Source organism: Cotesia glomerata, linkage group LG4 (assembly GCF_020080835.1).
Source record: "Cotesia glomerata isolate CgM1 linkage group LG4, MPM_Cglom_v2.3, whole genome shotgun sequence".
Lineage (NCBI taxonomy): Eukaryota > Metazoa > Arthropoda > Insecta > Hymenoptera > Braconidae > Cotesia > Cotesia glomerata.
Window position 1 is genome coordinate 6,533,117 of NC_058161.1, and position 27,330 is coordinate 6,560,446.

Here is a 27,330-nt window from a genome sequence, read left to right on the forward strand (position 1 = left end):
TAAGGTATTTTTAAATATTTTATTGATAAGTAGAATTACAAGTATCCACAAACACAATTATTTACCAAGTATATATTTTTATTTTACGGTTAAATCAAAGGATTGAGTAGAAAAGAAAATAAAGAACTAGAGTATTTGATCCGCACACTAACAATAAAAATTAATTTTTAATCAAGTCCACTCCAAATGAATAACAAATTAAGACTTTAAAGAATAAATTAACAATAAAAGTGTGCCGTGGACAAAATAACAACTTAATTAAAAAAAAAAATTAATTTCAATGTTCAATATATTGCTGTTAATATCAAGCTTTCTTTGTTTATTTATTAACTTATTATTTTTTTTCTAACGAGCCTGTTCTTTTTTCAATAATCATCCGTCTGTCATTCTCTCCCTCTCTTTCATTCTTTTAATAAATATTTATTGTACAGTGACAAAAAAAAATATTTTATAACACACATTTAATTAAAAACATCGAAGTGTCTCATATGTGCGAAGCAAAACTTAGGCATATCGGCTCTACATTTTGAACTGATTACTTTATTTTTATTAATAATGTTTTTTCTTTTATTTTATTAACAATAATTATGAAATATGCATGCAATAATTAATAATTACTTTGCTTTTTTGAAGATAATTTTTATCTGACATCCAAGTAATTAAAAAGAGGTGCAAAATAATAATAAGAGATAAATTAGTATAAAATATAATTATCAGATATATAATGAGATAATTTAATGTTATTATTGTTATAATCCACTTGCAACTTGGATTTCTACTGAAGGACGTATATTTGTTTTTTATTTATTTATTCATTTATTTACTCATCTTTTCACATGTCATGTGTTTTATTTATTTATTTTTCATTAATTAAGCTAAGTCGTAAGTAATATTATTATTTTAATATAGAATTATTACCTCTTTACAAAAATCAATTCTTAAACTTACGTATAGAGTTGGTCTGATACCAGGTCACAGGAACTTTTGAAGGTCACTAAACTAGTTAATCAGTTACCTTCAAAATTACATTTACCAAACTGATATGCTCCAATCGATCTAATACTGTCAAGTCCAATCCCACGAAACTTTCAATCAATTTTATTCATTTATTTATTTATTATTTTTTCTCATCAACTGAATAATTATAAATAAAAATTTCTATTATGCCTATCATAAATATAATTACAATTACGATCGTGGTAATGGACTATACCGTTAAATAATATAAATAACCATTAATTATTAAGAAGTATAAACAAAAAAAAATAAAATTTGATAAATTTACCTAGAACCTGTGACACAGAGTCAGTCCTGTTTTGCATACAATGCTTTTTTTTATTATTTTTTTATTTTTGTAATAACTACACACTATAGGTACATATATAATTATTTGTTATAATAATATATAAATATATGTATACCCATTAATTTTTTTAATTTTTGAGCCATATAATTATATATCATTATTTAATTATAATTATTGTTATTAATATTATAGTTATTAAATGTATTGATGCTATCTGTTGTTTTTTACCATCGCCATCAATTTACGTTCACGTAATAATTGCTGTTATTTTATTTTCTTAACATATCTAAAATAATATTTTTAATATAACATTTAGCAGTAAAGAGTATGCTTATTTATTTATATTTATATTCATTTAATTATTTACTTTTTATTTTACCGTGTGTATATGTATCTGTGTAGTCGTTTAATGTGTATGTACCTCGGCCAATCCATCATCATTTCACATCGAGTTACATGTGACAAATTAATTAATAATATTTATTATTAATATTATTTATCTCTTTAATAATATACTGTGATAAAAATTTAAAGTTTATGTGTTAACAAGCAAATTAATTTTCATTTCAATTATACACTCAAGCATATTTTATTAAATTGTTTATTATATCAATGTGTAAATATTATTTCATCACACGCATCTCTTGAGTGTATTAAAAATATTAAATAATTCAATTATTTTAATCAAATTTCTCTGTTATTTTTTTTTTTTTTCTAATATTAGTATTATCAGGGTGTATGATAATTACGATTTGAAAAAGAAAAAAACATAATGATAAAATAAAATGTATTGACACTTATCCGGGCCAAAGGTGCGTGTATCTCTTGATCATATACAAATATATAAGCATTAAACGTGTTTAATATAATATATATTATTTTCATCGTCCTTAGATCATATTATTTTTATTCATCATGTATGTATATATACCATTAGTATTATCCTAAGATAGTTATTGTATGAACAATTTTCTTAATGGAAAAACCGAAAAAAAATGGAGTGTAATTTTAACAGCCGCCACTTTTTATGTTACTTAACTAATGGTTTTTTTTCTACATAATAAGAGGTAATTATACCACACTGCAATGAAATAAAATTATAATAAACAAAAAAAAATAAGCAAGACCACTATTTGATTTTTTTTTTAATAAATATTTTTAATAATTCAAATAATATGTAAATAAACAATGACTTATGGAATGATAAAATAATATCAATTTGTTTGTTAAAGTATAGTAATTAACATAAATTGTTTTTAATAATTATTATAATAAAATTAAGTTAGTTGATTTTTTTTAAATAGTATAAAATTTCAATGTCAAACAATAATATGCATTAAGTACCTAACCGTGGTTACTTATTTTTTAAAAGAAAATAATAACAGGCAATGGACACTAAAAATAATAATTATAACAGTAAAATAGTACGTTTAAAATAAAAAGCTTATCAATGGACGTTCTGATATTTCAAGATTACTTGTTATTTTTTTCTTTATTATTATGGCAATTCATATACTTTCGCGTACATGCTACATATTAGCTAGCTCTCATTCATTTATTCATTTAATTATTTACTTATATATTTATTGTGTAATAAATATCTTCAATTAGCTCTGCAGTTAAAGCTACAGTCGATTGCCTGCACGGCTGCCAAATCAAAGCTACGGCTTCTTTATTTATATTTTTTTAAATTATTTAATTATCTTTTATACTTTTTTTTTTTTATACTTTAATTATTTTTTTATAAGTTTAATTTTTTTATATAATGAACTGCAAAGGGTCTTGCAAAATATCAGAACAAAAGTAAAAGTATCTGAAAGAGATGTGTAAGTATGGATAGTAAAAAGACATGATTGCGCTTTCAAACATCAAAGTCCTACAATGTCTCGCCTCTATGGCACGTGATTACGATGACGGACGGCACATTTAGAATATCTTACGTCTTGAGATGATTAACAAATAGACGTTTTATGAAATTAAAAAATTTTTTCTGATCCAGCCGGTCGTTATTATTATTATTAATATTTTTATTATTATTATTATTAATATACGAGTATATTCTGCAGGACCGCGCGAAAGCATGTATAAACTAATTTATTATTCATTAATTTATTTAATTTTCTTCATTTTTAATCACGAACTGCTTTATGAGATTCTGGAATTCTCCAAGTGAGATGTGGGTGAAATAGTTATTAGTTAATGAGACAAACAGTGTAGATATTTTTTTTTAATGATCGATTATCTTCTTACCGATCAATAGATGGAAAAAAAAAAAGAAAAAAAAATTATTCTTTTTTTATTTTAGTAAACTTATTCCTTTACTTCAAAATATTTGTATGTCGGATTTTCATAGCCGTTTATTTGCATATTGGCAACATGTCGCTCTTCAGGAGTTGCCGCTTGATCAACTTCTATGAATCCTTGACTGTGTGGGCTTCTGGCACTGCGTCTTTTGAATACTGCAATACCAACAATTGCCGCAGCCATGAGTGCAATACCAGCAAACGCTAGAGTGAAATAGACTGAGCGGCTCTCTCTGTGATAAATTTCTCGCCTTATGGAGTATCCCTAGTATGAAAAAATACCACACACATTGTTAATGAAAGAATACTCCAGACTGTACTTAAAAAATAAAAAAATTTCAAATGATTTATACTAACAACTAGCTTTTTGTAATTAAACTTACAGGTTCCGAGTGCGAAACATCGTGAGTCATACTGTGTGCAGCTCTGATAATGCCCTCGTTGTGCATTGCGGCAGCTGCTGACTGTTGTAACTGTTGCTGCTGCTGTTGTTGTGGTTGCTGTTGCTGTTGTGGCTCAAGTGGAGGTTGCACTATATCTTTCTTCTCAATAACAGGATCACCGTCTTCATGTTGTTCTTGCTCCGTACGCAATTCACCCCTTTCTACCTTTCGCTGCTCTTTACGTTCACGGTCCAGTTGCTTTTGATGTTCTTTTTCTGTTCAAACATAAACATTGATTTAATTAAATCAAATAAATCCGAAATGTAGATTTAATTCGAAAATAAATTCTGGATTATAAATGTAAATGTACCTTGTTGTTTGCTCGCTACATCGGCCTGATATTTATCCAGAATAGCAGCCTCAGCTTCCCGTGTCATTGCAAGGAGAAGTCCCGGCGTCTCATCTTTGCTCCTGAGGGCCAATACATAATCATCCATCAGCCGTCCAATTTTAGCACTCAATTCTGGATACCTATGGATGAATTTTAATAATGATTTAATACTTATTATCTTTCAGAAAAAAATTAAAAAAAAAAACCCATTTCATTATAATCAGTATGATCAATGGTGAATGGATAATAAGTTATTATTTTTTGTCTCTACCGTTCCAACATCAAGAGACTTTGATTTGTAATCCTGTCAATTTCAGCTAAATGCTCAAGTGTCGCTGGTTTCTCACGCTGTGCTTGCTCTAAACTGCTGTCCAATAAATGTTTGTAGTGGGCGATTGTGTGATGTCGGTCTTTGTGTAGAGCTCTCAGTAATTTTTGCAGACATTTTTGAATTCGGTGCATCTACAATAGATATAGTTTAATTATTAATTAATAACAAAAAACTAACAAATAAACAGTCCCTAATACAAAAAAGACATAGGCTTTAAAAGACCTGTATTACTTGTTAGTCTTTTTGATATTGAAAATGCGAAATAATTTACATACATTTGGAGGTGTTTCGTTCAAAGCAGCGGTATAACATGACATAGCTTCTTCATTTCTCTGTTTAACAGCTTCCTAAAAGTAAAACAGAGAAATCAATAATTCTTACTCCACAGTAATCACTCAGTTACATTCAACCCCGTGTAATTTAAATTTTAAACAAGATTAAATATTTAACTGGGTAAGATAAACCAAGATAAATAAGACAAAAGGATTCTCACTTGAACTCGTTGCTGATGCATTGCACTCAATTGATGTTTCTCTGCAGCACCGCTTGCCTCCAAAGCCGCAACAGTCTCTTGGAATCTAGCAGTCATCCATCGTTTAAATGCATCAGCAGCTACTGGATCACGTGCACGTATATCTTGATATCTTTCCTCAAGATCACTCCAGTCCTTCATCACCTGAAAAAGTTGCAGCAAACAGATCGCGAAAATGACACCGCCGTCTTCCTCAAAAAAAAAAATAACTTGAAATTACAAATGGATTTACCTTGGTAACCTTTTCCTTGTGTACTTCTTCGAGGCGCATTTGCGCTTGCTTGTAACTTTGATGCTCAGAGCGTGGATCGAAATGAGTTAAATATGGATCAGGCGTACCCTGGGGCTGGGATGGTGATTGAGAACTTGAGCTAACAGGTACTGGCATAGCCGTAGGTTCTTGTTTACTTTTCTCTGTTGTTGATACTGTGGTTGAGGGTTTAATGTTCGCAGTAGTCGTGTCATAATCATCTAAATATGCCTCGTCGCTTTCATCTTCATACGCCTGATCACTCAGCACATCCTCGAGATCACCATCCGAGTCATCATCATCATTGTCAGCCTCACTGTCGCTATCTCCATCGCTGTCAATGTCGTCATCATCGTCTAAATCATCCTCTTCTTCATCTAAATCATCTTCGGTACCTTTGACAATCGGCAAGTCGATTGGTTTTTTTGGTTTTACATTGTCTGCAATAAAATAAAAAAAAAACTCGGTATAATTAACAAACAGAAAGACAAATAAAATGAAGCAAGTCAAGAAATTAATCATCCACGTTTAGAAATAAAATCTTTAAGCTCGAACGAGTTCTGGCAAGTTACCGAGAAATTCCCATCACGTCTGAAATACCACGGCGCGTCAGAACGATTGGAACGATTCACGAGTTTGGTGAGAATGCAGTATAGGTAAGGAGTAAAAAGAGAGAACAAGTTCTGCAGTGCAACTCAACGCGGCATTTGGGCTGCGATACGACAATCCACTTATCGAAATTCTTTTTCTTGCAAACGCGAGCACAACTACTATATCTAATACTTCTTCAACTACTTCGACCGATTGATTGGATACGGATATCGAATCATCCAGCTAAAACTTAAAAACTTCACCCATTTTTCCCGATATTCATCATTTTACTTAAATTAATTCTAAGAAGATACAATAAATTAGTCGTATGTCAATGTGACAAAAAGCATCGTGAAGCTATTTTTTTTATTCCTAATTCTTTTCTTTTTCTTTTTTTCTTCACATCTTTTTATGGATTTCTTTTTTCTTTTTTTAAGAATAGAACGAATTTAAACAATGTTTGAAATGATGTAGCCCACAGCTACATAAGACTAACTAGAATCTCGAGAGACCTACTGTCTTATTTTTAGCCTTTTTTTATTTTTTTTTTGTAAGAAGAAGAATAGACTTGGTGGACTTGATGAGCCATCTTCACGACATCCTTCCGCGTGTCCAAGTTCCTATGCTGTTTCTCTTCAACGTTGCACTTTTATATCTGGGTCACCGCGGCAAGGTAGTATATTATATCTATCTACTGGCGTATTATACAGTGGATATAAACCTACTCTTCTTTCGTGTGCTTCCTATTTTTTATTTTAAACGAGAATAAAGCACAAAAAAATATAATAATAAAAGATAAAAAGCAGAGCGGAAACGTCGAAAGTCTTCGATTGCAGCCTATATTAAACATCAGTAAAAGTAAAAGAAAAAAAATAAAAGTAATATACATATGCACAGATATGAAAAGCCCTTGAGAATTTCATCGACGAATGTTCTTTTGTACTTTTTTTTTTTTTTTTTTTTTTTAAATATAATACTCTACTATTAGTAAAAGGTAGCTAGTCTTTCGATATGTGTTTGTACATATGTACGGGTCACAAAAGTTTTGTGTCTTAGAACATTGAATCGGGCAATTTACTGTGCAATAGACGTAACGAGAAGCATCGTTGCTTTAGTTGGAAGTACTCGATAATCAAAGCGAAACCAAGAGAGTGAGAAGAGGGATCGATCGAGCTCACTCCTGACGAGGGTGGCGGTTTAATAAAAAAAAATACGAAAAAGACCAAGAAATAGTAAAAGAAGAGCGGATGTCCTATAGCCGCAATTCTAACGGAGATAAAGCCGAATGCTGAATAGACGAAACCTGAACATTGGACCAAGGCTTCAAGTCATCATGTCTCGATGTATATACAATGAATATATATATATATATATATATATACACAGGTACATCATTTATGCTAGTAACCATTTGCGAGTGCCAGTAGATAGCTAGTCGTATTTACGCTATCTCCGGAATTCCATGACGTTTTATGCGTCGTGGATATACCGTAGTAGTTATGTATTATAACTGTGCAGTATGTATGTATTATACATATACATCATCTATTTTGTTGGGCAGATAGAAAAGGACAAGAAATATATTGTATAGAGTCGTCGCGACGCGCAGTCGTCGACGTAGACGTACATTATTGATTGCTTGAGCAGCGCCAAGTAAAACGTGCTAGGACACAGAAGGCCGTACCCTACTCATTTAATACACCCTCGTGTTCTTCGATAAATTACGCCTCTTCAGCCCTCTTCGGCTTGCTTACTCTATATTACTGTATCTTTCTCTAGCCGATACACAACACTAAAAAATAAAAATACGTCAGGCACCTTCTACCTGTCACCTTCTGACGTGTTTACACCCATAGGTTTATTTATCATTGTCATTATGCCCGTTACACTTTTTTTGTATTTAATTCTTTTTTTTTTTGTTTTATTTTCGCTGTCGCAATTGTAGTTTTTATCTAGCTATTTCTTTGTTCAAACGTACTAGCTACTGAAGCAAGCTAAATTATTTACAATGATGTAGAACTACCTTTCAGATGCTTGGGACAGCAAACAAACTCGACGCCAGAGAAGAGAGATATTCCACAAGGCAATAGCATCGCAAAACTCCGTAAATTCATGTTTCTTTCGCGACATGTGTCTGCTGCTGTGGAGTTCCACCTAAAGTCATAAACAAACACACATGAGTATGTACTTAATCTTGTAAAATGATCTTTAATACGGTTATGATACACATTTAGGAATATGTCATGTCATTTTTATTGACTAGTAATTCTCTAGGTAAAAAATTATTTTTTTTTTTCCTATAAATTCAAATGGAAAGTGATTTTTAAAGATTTAATCGAAACCATTTAAAATCAAAAGGTGGCTAAATGATTTAATTAAGCTAAATCACTTTAATTAGTCTTACCTATGAGATTCCCAGCATTTAGTGTGATTATGCAAGTGATCAAAGAGACATCCTTCTGGTACAAGAAGAGCGTCACTCTGGAAAGGCCCCTCTGCGGTAAAAAATAAGTTGATTAAAATTTTTATATTTAACTTCACTTCATTGATTTTTATCATTATCATCATCATAACCATTATCATTATCACTATGATTAAATATTATTTAGGAGCCACCTGAGGTTATTCAACTTTTTCCCGTCAATTAATGCAATTTTATCGATTTAAATATTGAAACATTTAATTAACTTTTTTTTTATTTTATTTACAAACCAATAAACACGTGTCTCTTGGAACAACTTGAAATTCAAATAAAAAATTTAAATCACTCTAAAATATAAATAAAGTTCCTTCTCAATTTTTTCATTATATTATTTTGTGTTCAATTGATCAATAAAACGTAGTCTGGAGTACTTTAAGACAGACGGTGATATAGATTTATATATATATATATATATACATATATTTTTAAGTACCCAGGCATCTGTACGGCTTGACCCATCGAGACAGTTTACATTTAGTTCGTCCAGGTTTGCACCAACCGCCAACTCGTACATAGTGGGACGACTCAACGATATTCGTAATATCCCTCTTCGGATAAGCCTAAAAATAAAACATTTGTACATTACTCATGAGTATTGAGATACATAACAGAACATAATATGATAATAGTGCCAGACTTATACTAATTAATTAATTAAACAAGATATAAATTTATTGGCATATAAAAAAGCATATAGTAAGCTTAAAAAGTAATAGTTTCATTTGATTTCTTCTTTTACGGATAATAAAACGACTTTTCTGCTTGAACTATGAAGAGCATCCGGATTAACAATTCAAATTTAGTGATCGAAAATGATCGATACAGAAGATTATGAATGTATGATATACAAGTTAGAGGGATCAGAGAAACCGATCTCAAGACTAAGTAGATTAAAGTGATCCTTTGAAAGGTATATAAGCGTTTCTTGCGATTCCATGGACGATTAACGGACAGACCACTATGGCGGATTCTGGCTCGCTTTTCCGTATAAAGGGATTAGTAAAATCTCGTTCAAGATCATAGTGTGGTATTATACATTTTAACTATGAATTTTCACTTTAAAGTCTCATTCTAGTACTACTATTATTACCATCACTATTACTACTACTAGTACAACAGTAACGTTATATTTTACTAAGTATATATATATATATTACTCTTTGAATATATTATTATATTATACGTCCTCGACTTGTCGAATGAATATGTATATGAACAATTAAGTTTGCTAGCTTTTATAATTATACAACTATTATATATACTGATTGTAAAGTAATTGAATAAAGTAGAGATCAAACTGTTGAACAATCTTTGACTCATCTCTTCCTTGTGGACGGGACTTCATATTCTTTGTATTTTTATCTTTTGTATTTTTTATCTTTTGTACAATTCATTGACTCTCTATTATTCATTTTGTTAATAATGTTATTATTACGTTATAACAACGATATAAACATTGAGTAGCTATACTAATTATTATGTAAAAGAAAATGCTGCATAATGGAGTATGGCACAAAAAGCTCAGCAGCATAAACAATAGTGACTTTCAATTGTTTTAGTTTATTAAAAATTTATTTTTTAATTTAATTTTTGACTTCACCTTCTTGCAGTACTCGAGAATCTCCAGTTTGTCTGTCATGCAGCTTTTTGTGTCCGTTGACGATACCCATCGTCCTTGTTCGCCCATATGCTGTGCAAGATACGTTTCACTGGCTTCGCAGAGCGTAGCAACCTAGTTTTTTAATGATAAAAAAAATAATAAATAAAAATTCATTAAAATATAAATTAAAAACCGTTGTAGGTAATATGTATATATACATATTCATATTTAATAGTTTTATAATACCTGGGGCTCGGATCTTCCTCCGGCTGGTGCCAACTCTAGTCTCTCTGACACGGCCTGTAATCAAATTTATTTATAAATTTAGTTAGAAAATTTCATTATTTCTTTTTTAATTTTCTTAAAATTTTAATGATGATTTTTTTTCATCCTATTATTCAAGATTTATTATGAACACTGGAGTAATAACAATATGACGTTGTTAAAAGAAAATTAAAAATATCTTCAATTACGTAAATACAATTTTAATTGAAAATTTTATTATAATTAAATTTATTTCATTTCATCCAAAAAGTATTATTGATTTTCATAAATATTTGTCTTTTTTAATCTTTTAGAATAAAAAATAACTAATTCTAATTAACAAAAAAAAAAATATTTTAATCCATCTCTCTTTATCAAAAATTCCGTATTTCAAACAAGACATAAAATGTGAGATTGGATTACTGATAACCTGTAATAACTTTTAATTTATTTATTTTCTCGGTAAACTCGTATCTTATGTCTATAATCCTTTGAGATACAATGGCCGCTTAGTAATTTATTTTTTATTTTTTTTAGTATAAACGTATTATATTAAAAAATATCTAATAGTTGTATTCATTTAATTAAAATTCGAACCACCAATCAATTTATTACAATTAACAACGATATTGTATTTATTATCATAAACAATGAAATCGCTGATAAATGGAAAGACAAAAAGGAATATGAGATTTCAACGTAACTCTCTCTATATACTGTTTTTGCCAGAGGGTTGATATTTCGCAGGCGCTTTGAAGTGTCATGTTCATGTACATGTATGTCAATACGCAAATTGCAGAATTGAATTACGAGACATGAATTTTACTTGGCTGTTTTACTGGTAATTTTTTAAAAACTGAAAATTGGTCAATCAGCAGTTCACTGAATCAGTTAAAAATGTATGACAGCTAAATATGGGATATTATTTGTACACAGAAAAAAAGATTTCTTGACTGGAGAATAAAATTCTTGGCTCAAGTAAATTTTCGGGTGCCTGAAGGAAGACCGAAGTTGTCTTGGCCGAAGTAAAAATTTTTCTTGAAATTCTATTCTCGGTGGAAGTAATTTTTCTTAATTCAAATTATCATAAATACTTGATACAATAAATTTTTATATTGGATCAAGATTTTTAGATACTTTAGGGAAACAGCACCACCTACTTCAGCTGAGAAAAAAATTTTCTCACCTTGAGAAAATTTTTCTCTTGAATATTTGATACCCATTTTATATTATTTTAGCACGCAATTATACATATTGAATGAAAGAAAATAGTTCAATATTATTTGATCTTCCCATTTGACATATTCGTCAATAAAAATATTAATGAAAATTTACTATCGAGATATTTAATTTTTTAGAGCAAGAGAAAAATTTTCTCAAGACAAGAAAATTTACTTCTGTCAAGAACTTAATTTTTTGGAGCAAGAGAAAAATTTTCTCAAAACAAGAAAATTTTCTTGATTTAAATAAATTGTCTTGGATCAAGATACGTATTTCTTGAAGCAAGAGAATTAATTTTGTTGGAATAAGTGAAATTTCTTGTCAAAAAAAAAAATTTTTTTTCGCCCAAGAAAATAATTAGCAAGAAAAATATTTTCTTGGTTCAGGTGAACCATTCTTTCTGTGTAGCTACATTTAAAACCGAATTAAGCATTTAGAAAAAACATTTTTTAAAAAGTATTTATATTGTCAAATTCGTTAATTGTCAATTCAAATAACGGAAAATACCTAAAGCCCGGATTAAATCATTTAATAACAAAAGAATTTTTTTTCTTTTGAAATTGCATACTACAACCCGACTTATATTGAACTACGTCAATCACTGCGCGTCACGAGACGCATAAAATCAATCTTTTTTTTGCTAGAAAAAAAAATTTTTTTTTGTTCACAAAACTTTAATTAAAAAAATTAGTGTGACCTTATTCATTTATTGAGATAAAATGTCGTAGCAAGCTCGGTGCATTTTGAGCACTCAACAGTAGAATGCTCTTTTAAATAAAAAAAAAAAAATTAATGAAATAAACCGTCAGCAATTAAAATCTATTTATAACATTTTTAAAGTACGACGTATTGCTTCTTTATACACTGAAAATTGATAAAATAATTGCATAATGCGATAAAAAAGGTAAATAATAATAAATTATAACTAATTCAATATTAGGTTTGTCATTATTAATTACAAAGTATACTAATATATTTCGATTACATTTTCGCAATAATTGTAATAAGTTAGACATTGTCAGAATAAATCAGAGCCCCTTAATCTCTATGACATGTTTACACTTTTTTCACCTTGGGATTCTAAACCACTATGTAGATGTCGATAACAAGTATAAAAGAAAATAAATTCAAGTCATGTTCAAATATTATTTTTTGGGGTGGATATTATTATTCTATGAACCTAAAACTGCCCGTTGCGGTTGTATACCAGAATATACATATAAAAATGATTTTGTGACTGTTTAACAAATATCTGTAGCTGACAATTTAACCTTTCTATCACATAGGCACTCTGTTATTTCATTTATTTAATATATACTTTACTTATAAGTCATTTTTAACTACTAAAATCTTCAACAACTATTTGCTCAGATGTAAAAAAATGAGTTTGATAGTAGATTAATTATTTTTATACTTCAGAGAAACATTACCTCCGTTTGCTATTTAAGTAATGTTTCCATCAAAATTTATGTCTTTAGATTTACAAATTTTATTCAACAATAATGAGTTTAAAATGTGTTTGATTGGTGAATTTTTCCAACATGTACTTCATAAATTTTTCTATAATATTATAAATTTAAAAAGTTGAAAATTCCAAAAGCACACAATTTCAACAATCATGCTGCGGAAGAAGCAATCAAGGGAATAGCGCTTCAGATGTGCAATTTTTGAAGTTCTTCCAAGCTACTTATGTGGGTTTTCAACATACAATGCTACGTAGCGCCCTTATTCATTACTATTAAAAAACTTTTGTTGAGTTTAAAGCTTTCCAATATGGCTGTCGCTCTCTGCTAACTTATTTAGACATATTTATTTAATTAGAATCAAACTAAAAAGATTATAATAGTGACTTACGTTAGCAGCCTACGCTTCAATAACCTCAATCGATTACTAGAGGGATTGAATAGATAAATTCTGTCTTTCAAGCGATATCCTGAATGTAACGTACGGATGTGCATACAATTAACTGACGTCGAGGATATTGAGAAGACGATTGACTTTTCTATTATATATATGAGAGTTAAATTATTTTAAATTATGATGCATCATATGGGCTTGATCAAGAGCGTAATTTCGTAGAAATTGCAATGCATATTTTTTTTAAACTGTTTGTTCATGTTTGTAAGAGTAGAACTCGTTTTAGGCGTTTCACGTTCAAGTTGGGCAATAACCAAATGCTCTTTATCGTGGAAAATAAAATATTTATAACAAAGTGCCGGTATCCATAAATCGAAAATGCAAAAGCAAAGATTGGCAAAGATGTATGGCTCTTTGAATGAAACGTACATACATTTATTTCTATATAGATTAAAGTCCTTAGAGACGAAGAAAAGAGTGATTGGTGGTACGCCGAGCGTTCCCCACAGGTCAAGCAATGTTACCTATACACTGCTACCTATACCAACACCGTCTTATCGGTCACAGATTGAAGATAACCCACGTGAGAAATCTCTCGCTCTAACCCTCAGAATCTATTGAGTTTCACTGAGACGTATTCCACAATCCTCTAGATGCTACTCGTATGGATATTTTTACGTGTACATTACCACTTGAAATACATATAGTACATTTGCTACTGAATATAATCATGAATTTTATTGTCTTGCATTATTCAATCTCATTGAAGTACTGAAAAAACAGTTGCAAGATAAACATCCTTGAAATAAATTTAATTTAATTCAATTTAAGTAAAGCAAAGCTAAGTAAAGTTGTAAGCGAAACAGTGTAAGTCATAAAGAAATAAAGTCAAATGAAAAATTTCTTAAAAGTTAGAAAAAAAATATATTCTTTAATTAAAGTACCGTGATATTGATTATTTTATGTCTTCGGAGGGTTTGCACATTTCAACAATGAGTCACTGACTTTTTCATGTCGTTGCGGGGTCGTGAATCATTGTGCTTTTGCTAAGCAAGGATAATACAAGCTACAATGCCCATGAAACCTTGTAGATTTAATAAAAAAAAGCTATAATAATAATAAACATAGAAGTGAAGATAATGGTAATAATTAAAAGGCTAACCCAGCTACTTGAGTTTAAATAATGTTATACTATATTATTCATTATGTACCGGAAGGGGTTGAAGTGGTGTAACGTGAATAGTAAAATTTTTATGCTACTCAAATCGAATATCACAAGAATGAAATTGAATATAATGATAAGGAGGCTTCGGGACACGTCTACTTGCTGCTTGTAGGTACTTGACTTTATTAAAAACGTGGTGTGAATTCACAGGACTTCCGGCATGGTATTAAACGATTATTTTATACTTAATGGTATCTTATTACTTTTATTATATTAGAAAAATTATAATGAATAATAATAGTAATTATAATATTAATAGCAGTTTTGTTAATGGCTCTTTATTACTGACCTATTTTCATTATTACTTCTAAATTAATATAAGAAAAAAAAAACATTAAATTAATGCCATTTCTTCTGTACTTAAATACACATTTATAAATTAAATATTCACGACAATTAATGGAATAAAAATGTTTTTATGTTTAATTTTAGCTGGAGTATGATTTAACTCGTTATAAAATCACTCATGATCTCATGATCCTTAAACAACATGCAATTTATGTTAGAGTTGTAAATAAACACTGGGTTTTGCAACGAACTAAACATTACATGAATTTATAATAGATACTTAAAATTGAGATGTTTCATAACGTTATTTGAGTCGAATAAACAGTGGTTTAGGACATTAAGCTGCGAATTCTTTAATTAAAATGTCAAAAGCTCACTTGAGGAGTAAACAAATCGTTCACCTTGAATATTAATAAAATGAAAATCAATGTTAATAAAAATACTACCGCTATATGTTAGTTATTATTTTATAACCGTATATACATATAAAAATATTGATTTTTATATTATAAATAGAAAGCACAAACAGTATAAGAGATATCACACGAGACTATTTTGAAAGCATGATCACTTAAGTGGAAGTCATGGCATGGAGCATTAGTCATCTCTTCTCGTAACCAGAAAGCAAGATCGGAAGTCGCACTCGAGCGTTTCGGTCTTGTCTTGTGTGTATTACGTTTATATATATGTCGTTTGCAGTGTCTTATGACTTGTGTGTTGTCTTTTGGGTGCATCGCGGTATAGTAAGCTTGAGGTCGATACAAATGTTCCATTCTTGGCTGCTATGCTTGCATCAAAAGAATAGAATGGAACAGAAGTAAAAAAAGCGAAAGAAAATAAAGTCGACTCAAGAAAATACAACACACATTTTCTCTTTTTCTCATTCTCATTTCTTTTATTTATTACTTTACTTTTTTTTCCTTTTTTTTTTATTTATATTTTTTTTTCATCATCTTTTAAATATTCTTTTATTTTTTTTTTTTCCTTTTTATTCATCGCCATAGAACATTCGACAATGTCCACAGCTCTGAGACTCTCAAGGGTTTCGTTGGCTTTTTTCATCTCCTCTCGTGTCGTCACTCTTTTTTCTCTCAACTCATAGTCTTATTGCACGTATCACACCTCTATACACTTTTTAACTTTACTCTTTCGGACTATCATATTTAACATGCTTTCTTCCTCTTACATGTACTTTAAACATACATATATATACTTATAATTTTTTCATGTCTCTCGGTTCTTTGACTCGCGACCTCTTTCTCGGGTTTTAGCCGCAATGAATAAATATGTAAAAGCCACCGTCATTTTCTTCAGCAGAGACCAGTAGAGAGAGTTAGGAGAGTAGGTACTATACGCATCTAAATTATATATATATTTATATCACTCATTCATTCAATGGTAGTTCGACTAAATACACATAAACATGAAAATACATATGTTACTCTTTTCATTTCATATATTTATTATAGAAATATTGTTGTTATTAACTTGAATTAACTCTTCGTTTTAAATTATATAAATATTTGCAAATGTATACAAATAAATGTGTCATGTTGATATTCAAACTGACGCAATTGTTATATCATATTACTCTCACACACTCTTTACCACACCTACAAATAATAAAAAAACAATATTCTATTAAAATAATAATAATAATAACAATATAATACGCATCATCATTGATCCATATGCCAACATAACTTTATGCGTCAATGGTATTCAATGATTTTACAATTCTCTCTCTTTTTTCCTGACTTGTTTTTTTTTTTTTTTTATCATAATCATGGGGGAGTACATTGTTGTTCAATGAAATCAGTGATTATATTTAACCATTAGAAAATTAATATAATATAAAATATTTGTTTCATTACCTCACAGCATAAAATCTTTAATGAATTAAAAACAAAATATATATTAAAAAAAAAAATTAAAATAAAACATAAAGACTTTTACCTATTTATTACATAATGTTTAGTCTGAGAGGATTCATTTAATGCACTTAGTGCTTTGCTTTCTCTTATTTGCATTTTCTCCTCGTGCATTATTATACTTTTCATCTCTTGAATTTTCGCGCCCTCGTTACGCTCTCTAGAATAATAAATCTCCTCTTTAATTTTTGTTTCTTCTCATCTGCTCTTCTCTTGTCTTCTTTATCATAATTTCCTTCTACTACTCCAACACACGTCGTTCTTACTCAACTTACCTACTAATGTCAGTGAATACAGCGTTAACAGACTCTCGCTAATATACTAACTGATCAATTATCAAACACTTAACGAGTCACATAGTTTGCACTATGCTAAAGTGTCAAGAAGAGAAAAGATATTATATGGTATAATAGAAGATGAACAAGAGGAAGAAGAAGGTTTCAAGGAGACGGATATCGATGTCAGAAGATCGTCGACTCAACAAACTTTTTAAAGCCCATCTTTCTTTTTCTTTTTACTCTCATCTCATCTTATCTAATCTCAGCTGCAGCCATAGCTTCTTCTTTTTCTTCTTTTTAGCAATTCTTCTCTAGCTTACCAACGATTATTCTGGACGCGATTTAAATTTATTAAAAGTCCACTTACAAACCAGGTCGAGTCATGCCAAGAAATCGAATTGTCAGATTTATAAATTCAATTTATATGACTACTCTCATGAAATTGAAAATGCTGAGAATAAATAATAATAAAAATAATATTAGGAAAGAGGTTTTAGAAAATTGTCAAGGATAAAAGTATAGCCTAGAATAGGAACGATTTGAAAAATCGATTTGAGATAGTGGTAACAATTGAGAGATCGAGAGAGAAATCGTTATCACACGCTACCATCTGAACTACCCTACATATACATACATATAAAATATATATATATATATGAATGCATTGCTTCCTATTCGTACTCTAAAGCAAACCTCATGCAATTTCCTGCGTCTGCAGTTGACGCTCTCCAGTCTCGACAAACAGAGTCAACCCCACCGCGGGAGGATACCAGACTATTTGAAATTTAAATTACGCGGCAGATGGTAAATTTGTTGGATAAGAATAAAGAAAAATAAAAATATTTAAAAAACAAAGTTAAAAAATTAAATTGAAGAAAATAAAATCGAGAGACATCGATAAACCAGACCAATTCATATTCCATGTTCTCGGACATTGGCATAAAAAATAAAGAAAAAAGTAATAAATACTACATACATTACATATATATACGAGGTTGTACATTGTCTGAGCTCTTATGAACTCTTTTATAACGTCATCATACGAAAATCCGAGTTATGTTGCCGGTAATCAGGTTAGAGGCGTTATGAGATTGCGAGGGCGAATAAAGAGAGATTGAACGGGACAGACCAAGCAAAAGAGAAAGAACGATTGTACTGGGTATGCTGAACCCCTTTTGTCCTTTCACTCTTTTCGTCTCTCACTCCCTCAATCCATTTACAAAACGTCGCTTTTACAAGTAAATCGAATTATTTGTGAATATCAATTGATTTTACGTTACTTGTAGTTAAACATCATGCCATTTAAACGTCGTCATTCGTATATTAATCTAAAAAAATTACCAAGCCAGCATTGATGTCTCTAAGATTTAGTTAACACAAATCCGTCGTAGTCGTAATAAAATAAAAAAGAATAAGGCGGATAAACCGCTTATAGATAATAATAAACTTACAACGCCGCATTACTTTTGCCTAAATAAAAAAAAAAATAAAATAAAAAAAAACTGATCGATCGTTATTAATACGCCGTAAAATAAAACTCACCTGTGTCTGTGCCACTAGGAGGCCGATAATCGCTGTCAGGCAAATGTTGATCATCCTTACTGACATTTTGTCGTACACACTTTTAAAATAAAAAAAAACTCCTTACTCGCCGCTGCCGGCGCAGCACGTCTTGGTCCTTTTCTCTCTAAACGTACAAACGCCTACAATTAAATATTTTTATTATTAGTAAATATTAAATTTACAAGTAATTAATAAATTATTCATTTAATCACAGATAAATGAACAAAACTTAAATAATAAAATACACACGTAATGTCACGTCTTTAATATCACTTAATGATCACTCACAAGTGTATCGATATGTAAGTTTTATTATTACTATATTTTTATGTATTTAATATCAGTACTGGTAGCAATATTTTTCGTTATTTTATTGCGTAAATGAAGGTAGTATTATTCAGGTATACATATATGTGTATACATATGTGTACGTGTATATATATCGAGAATTGACAGACACCAAAACCAGGCGCCTCACGGTTACCGCCGCGTAACTGTGCTCCTTCGTTTTCGCTACCCGCTGGGTGGGTCGCTCGATCAGACCACCGAACAACGACAGTGAAAGAGCCAATATGGCGCCGCTGAATTAATAACCAATGAGAGACGTTTATCGGGGGCGGCTGCGTCATGAGAATGCGCAGTAACGCCAGTCGATAACGCGGCGGGAACCCGCTCATTTTAAAAATTACAGACAATATTTTTCGTATATTCCTCTAAAGCTCTCTGCTGTCAAATCCAAACCACATTCATCCCACAAATTCGCTTTCGAGTCTTTATCTCTCAATAATATCGGATATTTAATCATATAAATTGATATATTTCATTTGATTTTATTCTTTTTTTTTCATTTTTATCTCACTTTTATTAATGAACTATCGAATAAATGTAACGTTTGAATATTTTACACAGTTATATTTTTTGAATCAAATTTTATAATTTTAATTAATATTCAGAAAGCAAAACTTTTTAATGTAAAAATTTAATTTATTTGATTTATCAATTTGTATGCATTTCTATTATATAATTCTGTTCCTTTCAGTTGAAACTTTATCAATTGAATGTATTGTTTATCAAAACTGTTAAACATTTTTTTTTTGAGTCGTAATTTATAGCTTCTAAAAAGTTTGAAAAAAAATTACGATCTTTTATTAATTAATTGCATATTCAATTATAATTTATAACGCATATTTATTATGTACGCAATAATTTCTTCAGGAAGCTGATACTATACTTGAATATTTGTTTATAAATTTTATATATTTTTTGAGAACCGTATGACAAATTGAACGTCCAAGTCACAGAAGAATTAAATTAAATTCCCTGTTTTATTTATCGTGGATGACATCAACAGTCGAGATTTATCATACGCTTTTCTTTAATTTTTTATAAATGAATAAATCCATTTTTTATGAATTATAAATTATAATTAGTTATATCGATTGTAATTCTTAGTCCATTTCCTCTAGAACCCTTAAAGTATTCATAAAAAAAGGAAACGTCGGTCTTTTAAATTACTGTTTTAATATTATTAGGGCTACTTCCTGAGCTGTTTTTTAATAAATTTTTATTTTAAAAATTGATTGAATTCCTGAGTCATTTATCTTTGTTAACAATTTTTATTTAAAATATAATTTAAATAAATAGTCAAGTATTCCATCACACTGATTAAATAAAAGGATTTGTTGTAACAATGTATTATTCAACAGCTCAGCATATTTTAATATAATATTTTATAGGCAATATTTTAGTAATTTATTAAAGTGGATGCCAAAGTATAACTGCTAATGTATGGTATTCAATAATAAATTTATAAATTTATGTCGAGATCGTGATGTTTCCCATAATATTTTTAACTGCCGAAAGAAAAAAAATGATGAATTATAACGTCATGCTTGAAAATATAGAATAACCTAAATGAGAAAATCAATAAAAGAAAAACTTCGTTTTACCTATGTAATTAAAAGACTGGGGGAAATTTTGTCTCTGGAGTATTTATATGATAAAATGGGTTTTTGTAGTTAAACTTAGTATAATTGGAAAGGTTTTGACTTCAATTTGTGCCTTTTCAATGTTTCATATTATTTTCGGCAATAGTTAATTTATTAAATTAAATTTTCGAAGTAGTTCTCAATAGATTTTAATTTCACACTAAATACCATTTGTTTATTGAATAACTTTATTTTGTACATGTAATGTTGTTATATGTCAAATATTAATCCATATAACGAAGAAAATAAAGAAAATTTTGTGACGGGCTTGCCATTATTATAAAGTGGGTTTCTATAATTAAATTTGATACCATCAAAAAGGTCGTAACTTGAATTAATATTTTTTCACAGTTTGATACTTTCTCGACGATAGTCAATTTATCATATAAATAATTAAAAAAAAAAAGAAAAACTTTGTGACGGGCATATTTATATTTTAAAAGAGATTTTCACTTCTCTTGAATAGTAAATTTTTTATGATGAATTTTTGGCGCAGTCTTGAATAATTGATTGGTTCTATAATTGTTTATCCAATTATTGGTATTTATTCTTACAATAGAAATATTTTTTTTTCAATTTATCTAAAAAGCATACAAATTATGTATTTTGTCATTAAAAATATCTGTAAATCATTTAACCATAGTTTTTTTATAAATAATTTTTAATTCTCAGCAGTAATATACTTGCTGTGGGTTGCTAGTATTAAATATAAAATATAAATATTAGAATCGTTAAATCCTAAGTAGTAATGTAAATTTTTAGTAAAATCCTGACATTATTAAGCTTTAATTTTTTTATTTTTGCAGATGAGTATATGATGTAAAATGAAGATAGAAGATTTTATTAATATTAACTTTAGCTGAGTGAAATTAGTTAATTAAACATGAGTGAAAATTTTTTTATTTGCAGAAGATTTGTCAGGAATATTACTAGAGGTTAGTTTAAATGTTAGGTCAATAAGTCTGAGGAAATAGAATCAAATTGATTGTACTGGTAACGATGAGAATGAGGATGAGCGTGCGGTTAACTCGAGTGACTCATTCGTTTTCTCATTGAATCAAGATTGGTTATACACTACAAAGCAATTGGAACACTTGAAGATTTTTCATTTTATGTACATATTATTTTTTTTCCTTTTTCACTTGTCATCCTATTTTATTTCGGTTAATTTAGATTTTTCTTCTTATCTTTATTTACTTATTTTGTTTTTAAACAAAAGTAGAGTGTGATTGGATGAGAACCGTAACGACAGGCGGTTTAATAACGGAAACTCGAGATGTCAAGTGAATAAGGCGAGTGGAAGTACAACGACAACCGGAGAGGGACTCGATTATCGAGGAATTGTCTCGGACTGGATTCCAAGCATGGGAATCCCGCAGAAATTGAAACGGCACTCGAATACCACGAGTATTCGAGTATACCACTAGCATTCTGTTCGATCGATCACAAAAGAGAACAAGAGTAGAGGAAATCAAGTGAGATAGATTAGGTTTTTGATAAAGATAAAAATAAGTACATACATTGTTATATGTTATATATACGACTAATAGACGGATTGTTGTCTCAGACAAATCGACGTCGTGGAAACGTTTTGCTCAAATAAACCCTATGTGTTGGAATCAACAACCTGTAGATGCTTTGCTTAAACTTGTTGTAAAGTAAAGCCAAAGCTGTCTAATGCTCGTCCATATGGATTTTCTTGTCCACAATTGTCTTGTTTAGTTAAAGGACGAAATTCCTGCGTCGGCGCCTCGTTACTAGTCATTCAAAGCAAATCTATCAACCCTGTACTGTAGAAGAATAATCAGACGCTGATCGTATTTAGACAGACAGTTTTTATTTGTATTATAGAATAATCTTTGATATAATAGAAGGTGATGCGAGCACAAAGTATGTCTAATGTAGACATAGATATACTTAGTACATGAAAGCAAAGAAGGTCAATTTATAAAATTGAAAATGGTAGTCTTAAATAATGACTGGTGGCTGACGACGATAATCCTCTGATGATGACGTTGCTGGATTCACGTGGTGGCTTTAACTCAAGCCATTTCATTGGCTCTTTCACACTCGCTATATATTATATATAATATATATATAAAGAGAGAGCCTAGTCAAGCTATATCCTTCGGGGATTTCCCCTTCTGTGAGCTTGAAAACTCCCTACTGCTATCTGTCCACGTCGTTTCCACCCTCAGCCAATGTGTAACAAACCAGCCCCAGAAAGTCCAAAAGTCCACATCTATCGCTTTATTTTATCCTCAATTCCTCACGTTAATCCTCTTCTATATATACTCTTTCTCTTTCTCTTTACCAGTTACTTGACCAAGTTGACATCAATTTTCTTGCTGGCAGAAAACTTCTCTCATCTCTCGAGTCTAACGTATAAAGCTTTGAAACTCTCTTGCTCTTCATAATTTTCTCTCTAACTCCTTTTAGCATTTTTTTTTTACCCTTTTTCGAAAAGACTTTGCCATTAGGCCAAGTACGTCTCGTTAGCGTTAGTATACACCCAATATTACTGTGTACTGCGGCTAAAAGCTCAAGAGAGTGGAATATTTGATAATAATAATGTGATTATATAAATTTACAAAAACTGAACAAAAAAACAAAATAAATTACTAAAACTTATATTTTATTTTTTAACTCAACCACTGCTGCTCCCTCATTGCCTGCTGCTATTTTATACATACATAATTTACAAACTCATATAATTTTATAATAATATTTATCTCGGAATAAAATTTAAACTGTAAACTGTTTCTCTCGTTTTCTTGCCTACGGCATTGTAAAGTTCTTAGTAACAAACTTTTTTCTTCTCTTGCGCTTATTTTTTTACTCATTCTTCGCTTTCATCGTTTTCTTCTTCTTCTTCTTCTTTTACTTCTACTTTGTCATTTTCGCTCTATTTACATTAGCAGTTTTTGTTTATTTTTAAAAATCTATATGTATATATGAGCGATTCAAAACTGTGGAAAGAACAGGAGAAAAATAAAATGATAAAAATGATAAAGAAAGATAGAACAAGAGAGAGAAAGTGTAAGAGAGAGTAGCCTTGGCCCGTGAGTTTTCTCGCTCGTGTGGCGGGCGTAGCGTAGTCACGGTTGTCCTGGCAACGGTATCGATTTCAACCCTCGGCTATGCAGTAGAAGAACCCAGGAACGAAGCCCACCATCACATGTATAACCAACTACCAGTGCACTTTGACACCATAGGGTTGTGTTTTCCACCCTCTTACTCCCTCAATCCTTCTACACTCGCGCTCACTCTCACTATCCTTTTGCGCTTAAATTCTTTCTCTCTCATCTTTCAAACTTCCTCTGTCTCTTCAAACCCTTATTCCATACTACTCACCGCTTTTGGTGTGCTCTCGTTGAAACGCCGGTTTCGAAAACGCGATTATACTCCGTAAACTCCCTTTACAATCCAAACTGAGCGAGCGAGTGAATGAGCCAAAGTTACACTCTAAAGAAGAGAGACAAAGATAGAAAAAGATAATGAAAGAGGAACAGGAGGGCAAGTTGAAGCTTCTCGATGCCTCTAGCATGGGAAATGTACGCCTGAAAATTCAATTCTCTCGTTCATTTTCACGTTGTATATAGTCAATTCTTTTACACTTACCCAATACAAGAGACAGCAACATCTTAGAAACTACTGAGGCTTTAAGCCTCAAGCTAAATGACTCAGAATGCCGCCGGTAAATCCGTAAAGTAATAATAAAATAAAAAAAAATAGACTTGATTTTAAGGAAAATCCAATTCAATAACTTTTTGTTTATTCAAAATTGAATATATAAGTATGCTTTTAATATCAAAGTATTTAAAAAATTTTTTTAAATCGTCATAAATTTATGCATATAACCTTTTGTACTTTAATTTTACCATTCATATATTTATTGTTTTTTTTTTTTTGAATAATCTCAAAGGAATTTTTAGTCTCTTATACTTGATGCTGATGATGCTTCAGTATAATAGAGCAGCAACGTAAAACGCGATTATTTGTTCACAAAGAGCTGACGATACCGCACGTGCCATCAGAGTCCAGCGAATCCGTTTTATTTCCTCTTAACAATAGAGTCTCGGTCGTACCGTTATCCTCCTCCTCTTTGCCTCTGACATTCGCGTGCCAGTCACACCGCGTTCGAGAGAGGCTTTTTTTTATTATTTTAATTTATTTTCTATTACTTTTTTGTTTTTTGACTTACCCTTCACTGTTGAATTCACTGTAAAATAAAAGACGATTACGCTTCTCGCGAAAAGTGAGAAAGATGCCAAAAGATTTATCTTTTATCATTGGTTTATTTTTTTTCATTTTTTTAAAAAAATATATGTGGATTTCCTCGATACTTTTCCCTTTTCTTTATCCTCTTTAGTAGAACAGTAACAGCCGTACCAGAGTATCATTTATTCTTCTTTCTCTGTTGGATACTCGTAAATGCCGCAAACTTTGTTTGCTGGAACGGCTTTGTCTGAAACAATATTCGACTGTGAGGCTCTTTTCAACGTCATCAGTAAAACAAGACACGTCTTGCTACTATACTCTACAACAGCCTGTCATGAGAAATTTCAAACTTTTTCTCTGTTCTTTTTATTTTACTTTTTTATCTCACACTCAAGAAAAAATAAAATAAACGATAAGAACAACTAGCTTCTGCTGGGTAGCCAAAAAAGTTTGGGATTAAACATTGCAGGCAATTATGATTGATCAGTAAATATACTTATATACCATAATTAATTAATTAAACATACCAATCATCTTTGGATATGAAAGATTTAAGTTATTCATAATCTTGATAAATTCTTCCTTAGTTTTAGTAAGTCGTGGATTTAAAATACGTTCTTCAGCAACTGTTGTTACAGTTCGACCGGTATAGTCATGAGCTGGATAAAGCCGGAAGTTTGATGGTAAATTAAATATTAACTTATGTACTGATTCATAGAGAGTTTCTGGTGAGCCACCCTTTGTATGGAAAAATAAACAAAATATATAGTTGAATATCCTTTTGTTATTTTACTGGCTTCTATACCATTTTTCATCATATGTAATACAAACCTGGAAGTCTGTTCTACCACATCCACGGATTAAAAGTGTATCTCCAGTAAATGCGATACCTTGTTCATGACATACGTATGTCACGCAACCTGTATCCATTAAAAAAAACACACGTAAGTTTAATAAATAATTATTTTTATTGATTTTTTAAACTTTCTGACCTTCTGTATGACCTGGAGTTGATAAAGCTTCTAGTTGATGTCGTCCAAAATTAATTGAATCATGTGGTTCAAGTAAAATATCCGCTTGCGCACCACTACGTCGAGATATAATTGATTTACAACCAGGTAATATTGATTTTAATTTACCTGTTCCTGTTATATGATCAGCGTGCATGTGAGTGTTTACTTAAACATAAAATAAGGAATAAAAAAATTTTTATTTCATCTACTTTTGATGAACATGACGAAAGGATTATAAGTATGATGTCTCATATTATTTATGTAATCTTTCTATGGAGATTCATGAAATACTATTAAAGCAATCAGAACACTTTGGCTTCTTGAATGTAATTGCCAAAGTTTCTTGTTAATTCTGCAATCCTTAGGTAAGTTGTCAAATTCTCTGAAGGTAGAAAGCTTTTGGCGCTAGTAGAGTTGTATGAGAAATTAAAGTTTTATGTAATGAAAGTTTAACAATTGCTGAAACTATTCTGAGTATTATGATTAAAATTTTCTACTAACACTCAGTACATTACAGTCTAACAATTATATACATGAGCATTTAACATATTTATATGTACTTATTGGAATATATAATATTTACTTGCGTATTTGAGTTCCAATCCTAGATCCTTAATTAATGTAGCATCTCTATCAGCCCATTCTAATACTGGATCTATCAATATTGCTTTTTTCTGAGTTGTATCAGCTAATAAATATGTATATGTACTGGAAGATGGGTCGAATAGCTGTAAATTAAATGTTAAACCCAATATTTAGTACGGGACAAAATTTGCTATTTATTGTGTATGTATTTTATTGATTTATAAGAGTTAACATTAGAAACTAGTTATTTAAATTGTAGTCGATAAATATTTAATTATCGTTTAATTTACCTGGCGAAACAAGATGTCATTGGAGAGAGGTATATGCTCTGTTAGAGTTTTATTCTGACACTGATGTGCATTTGACACATACCTTCTTGTTGTTTTGGTACCAATGTTAACACAATGCTGCGAGACAGTTGTTGCAAATATTTTAGTACATTTTCTGATTAATTTCGACATTTTTAATGGTAGAATTCAGAATGATTTTTAAGTACATTAAAAATTAATAATACACATCCGTCACATCAGACTGAAAAAAATATTTTATTAAACGTGTGATCTGTCTGAATCCTATTTATATCAAAGCATTCAATTATGTAGTGAGATAATTAATAAATCAAATGCTACTTTCTAAAATTATTTGTTCCACTTATGTTATCACAACATAACCTAAATGACATTACTTTATGTCCGTACTTATAATTTTTTTTACAAGTTAATAAATG

General features: G+C 30.2%; 2 protein-coding genes across 5 annotated transcripts; both read right to left on the reverse strand.

Moving 5' to 3' along the window:
- LOC123264265 (amyloid-beta-like protein) lies at positions 1 to 25,100 on the reverse strand. 4 transcript variants are annotated; one of them, XM_044727469.1, is made up of 14 exons: positions 24,989 to 25,100; positions 18,776 to 18,936; positions 10,416 to 10,469; positions 10,170 to 10,301; positions 9,003 to 9,129; positions 8,492 to 8,582; positions 8,111 to 8,241; positions 5,479 to 5,936; positions 5,208 to 5,390; positions 4,990 to 5,061; positions 4,655 to 4,845; positions 4,363 to 4,523; positions 3,993 to 4,267; positions 1 to 3,874 (listed from the first exon to the last, which is right to left on the reverse strand). In XM_044727469.1, exons 2-14 carry the CDS (start codon positions 18,839 to 18,841, stop codon positions 3,617 to 3,619), a joined length of 2,199 nt encoding a protein of 732 aa, XP_044583404.1. In that variant the 5' UTR covers positions 18,842 to 18,936; positions 24,989 to 25,100; the 3' UTR covers positions 1 to 3,616. The 4 variants fall into 4 exon arrangements, with proteins under 4 accessions (XP_044583404.1, XP_044583405.1, XP_044583402.1 ...); XM_044727470.1 differs by lacking the exon at positions 24,989 to 25,100 and adding an exon at positions 19,046 to 19,333 and having other exon boundaries at positions 5,208 to 5,381; XM_044727467.1 differs by lacking the exon at positions 24,989 to 25,100 and adding an exon at positions 19,046 to 19,331.
- On the reverse strand, positions 25,063 to 27,274 carry LOC123264266 (persulfide dioxygenase ETHE1, mitochondrial). The gene is made up of 6 exons (XM_044727471.1): positions 26,894 to 27,274; positions 26,602 to 26,746; positions 25,998 to 26,183; positions 25,837 to 25,925; positions 25,533 to 25,743; positions 25,063 to 25,252 (listed from the first exon to the last, which is right to left on the reverse strand). Exons 1-6 carry the CDS (start codon positions 27,062 to 27,064, stop codon positions 25,188 to 25,190), a joined length of 867 nt encoding a protein of 288 aa, XP_044583406.1. The 5' UTR covers positions 27,065 to 27,274; the 3' UTR covers positions 25,063 to 25,187.
- Between the last annotated feature and the right edge of the window lie 56 nt (positions 27,275 to 27,330).

What these genes read in the sequence shown, in the direction of transcription:
- LOC123264265 (XM_044727469.1), bottom strand. Translation starts at nt 18,841, where the DNA reads ATGTCAGTAAGGATGATCAACATTTGCCTGACAGCGATTATCGGCCTC. An exon ending in CTGTCCCAAGCATCTGAAAG is followed by an intron (nt 5,937 to 8,110) that starts GTAGTTCTACAT and finishes ATTTTATTGCAG; the next exon opens with ACAATGTAAAACCAAAAAAA. An exon ending in ATGTTTCGCACTCGGAACCT is followed by an intron (nt 3,875 to 3,992) that starts GTAAGTTTAATT and finishes TTTTCATACTAG; the next exon opens with GGATACTCCATAAGGCGAGA.
- LOC123264266 (XM_044727471.1), bottom strand. Translation starts at nt 27,064, where the DNA reads ATGTCGAAATTAATCAGAAAATGTACTAAAATATTTGCAACAACTGTC. An exon ending in ATGACATCTTGTTTCGCCAG is followed by an intron (nt 26,747 to 26,893) that starts GTAAATTAAACG and finishes TTTAATTTACAG; the next exon opens with CTATTCGACCCATCTTCCAG. An exon ending in GTGGTAGAACAGACTTCCAG is followed by an intron (nt 25,744 to 25,836) that starts GTTTGTATTACA and finishes TTCCATACAAAG; the next exon opens with GGTGGCTCACCAGAAACTCT.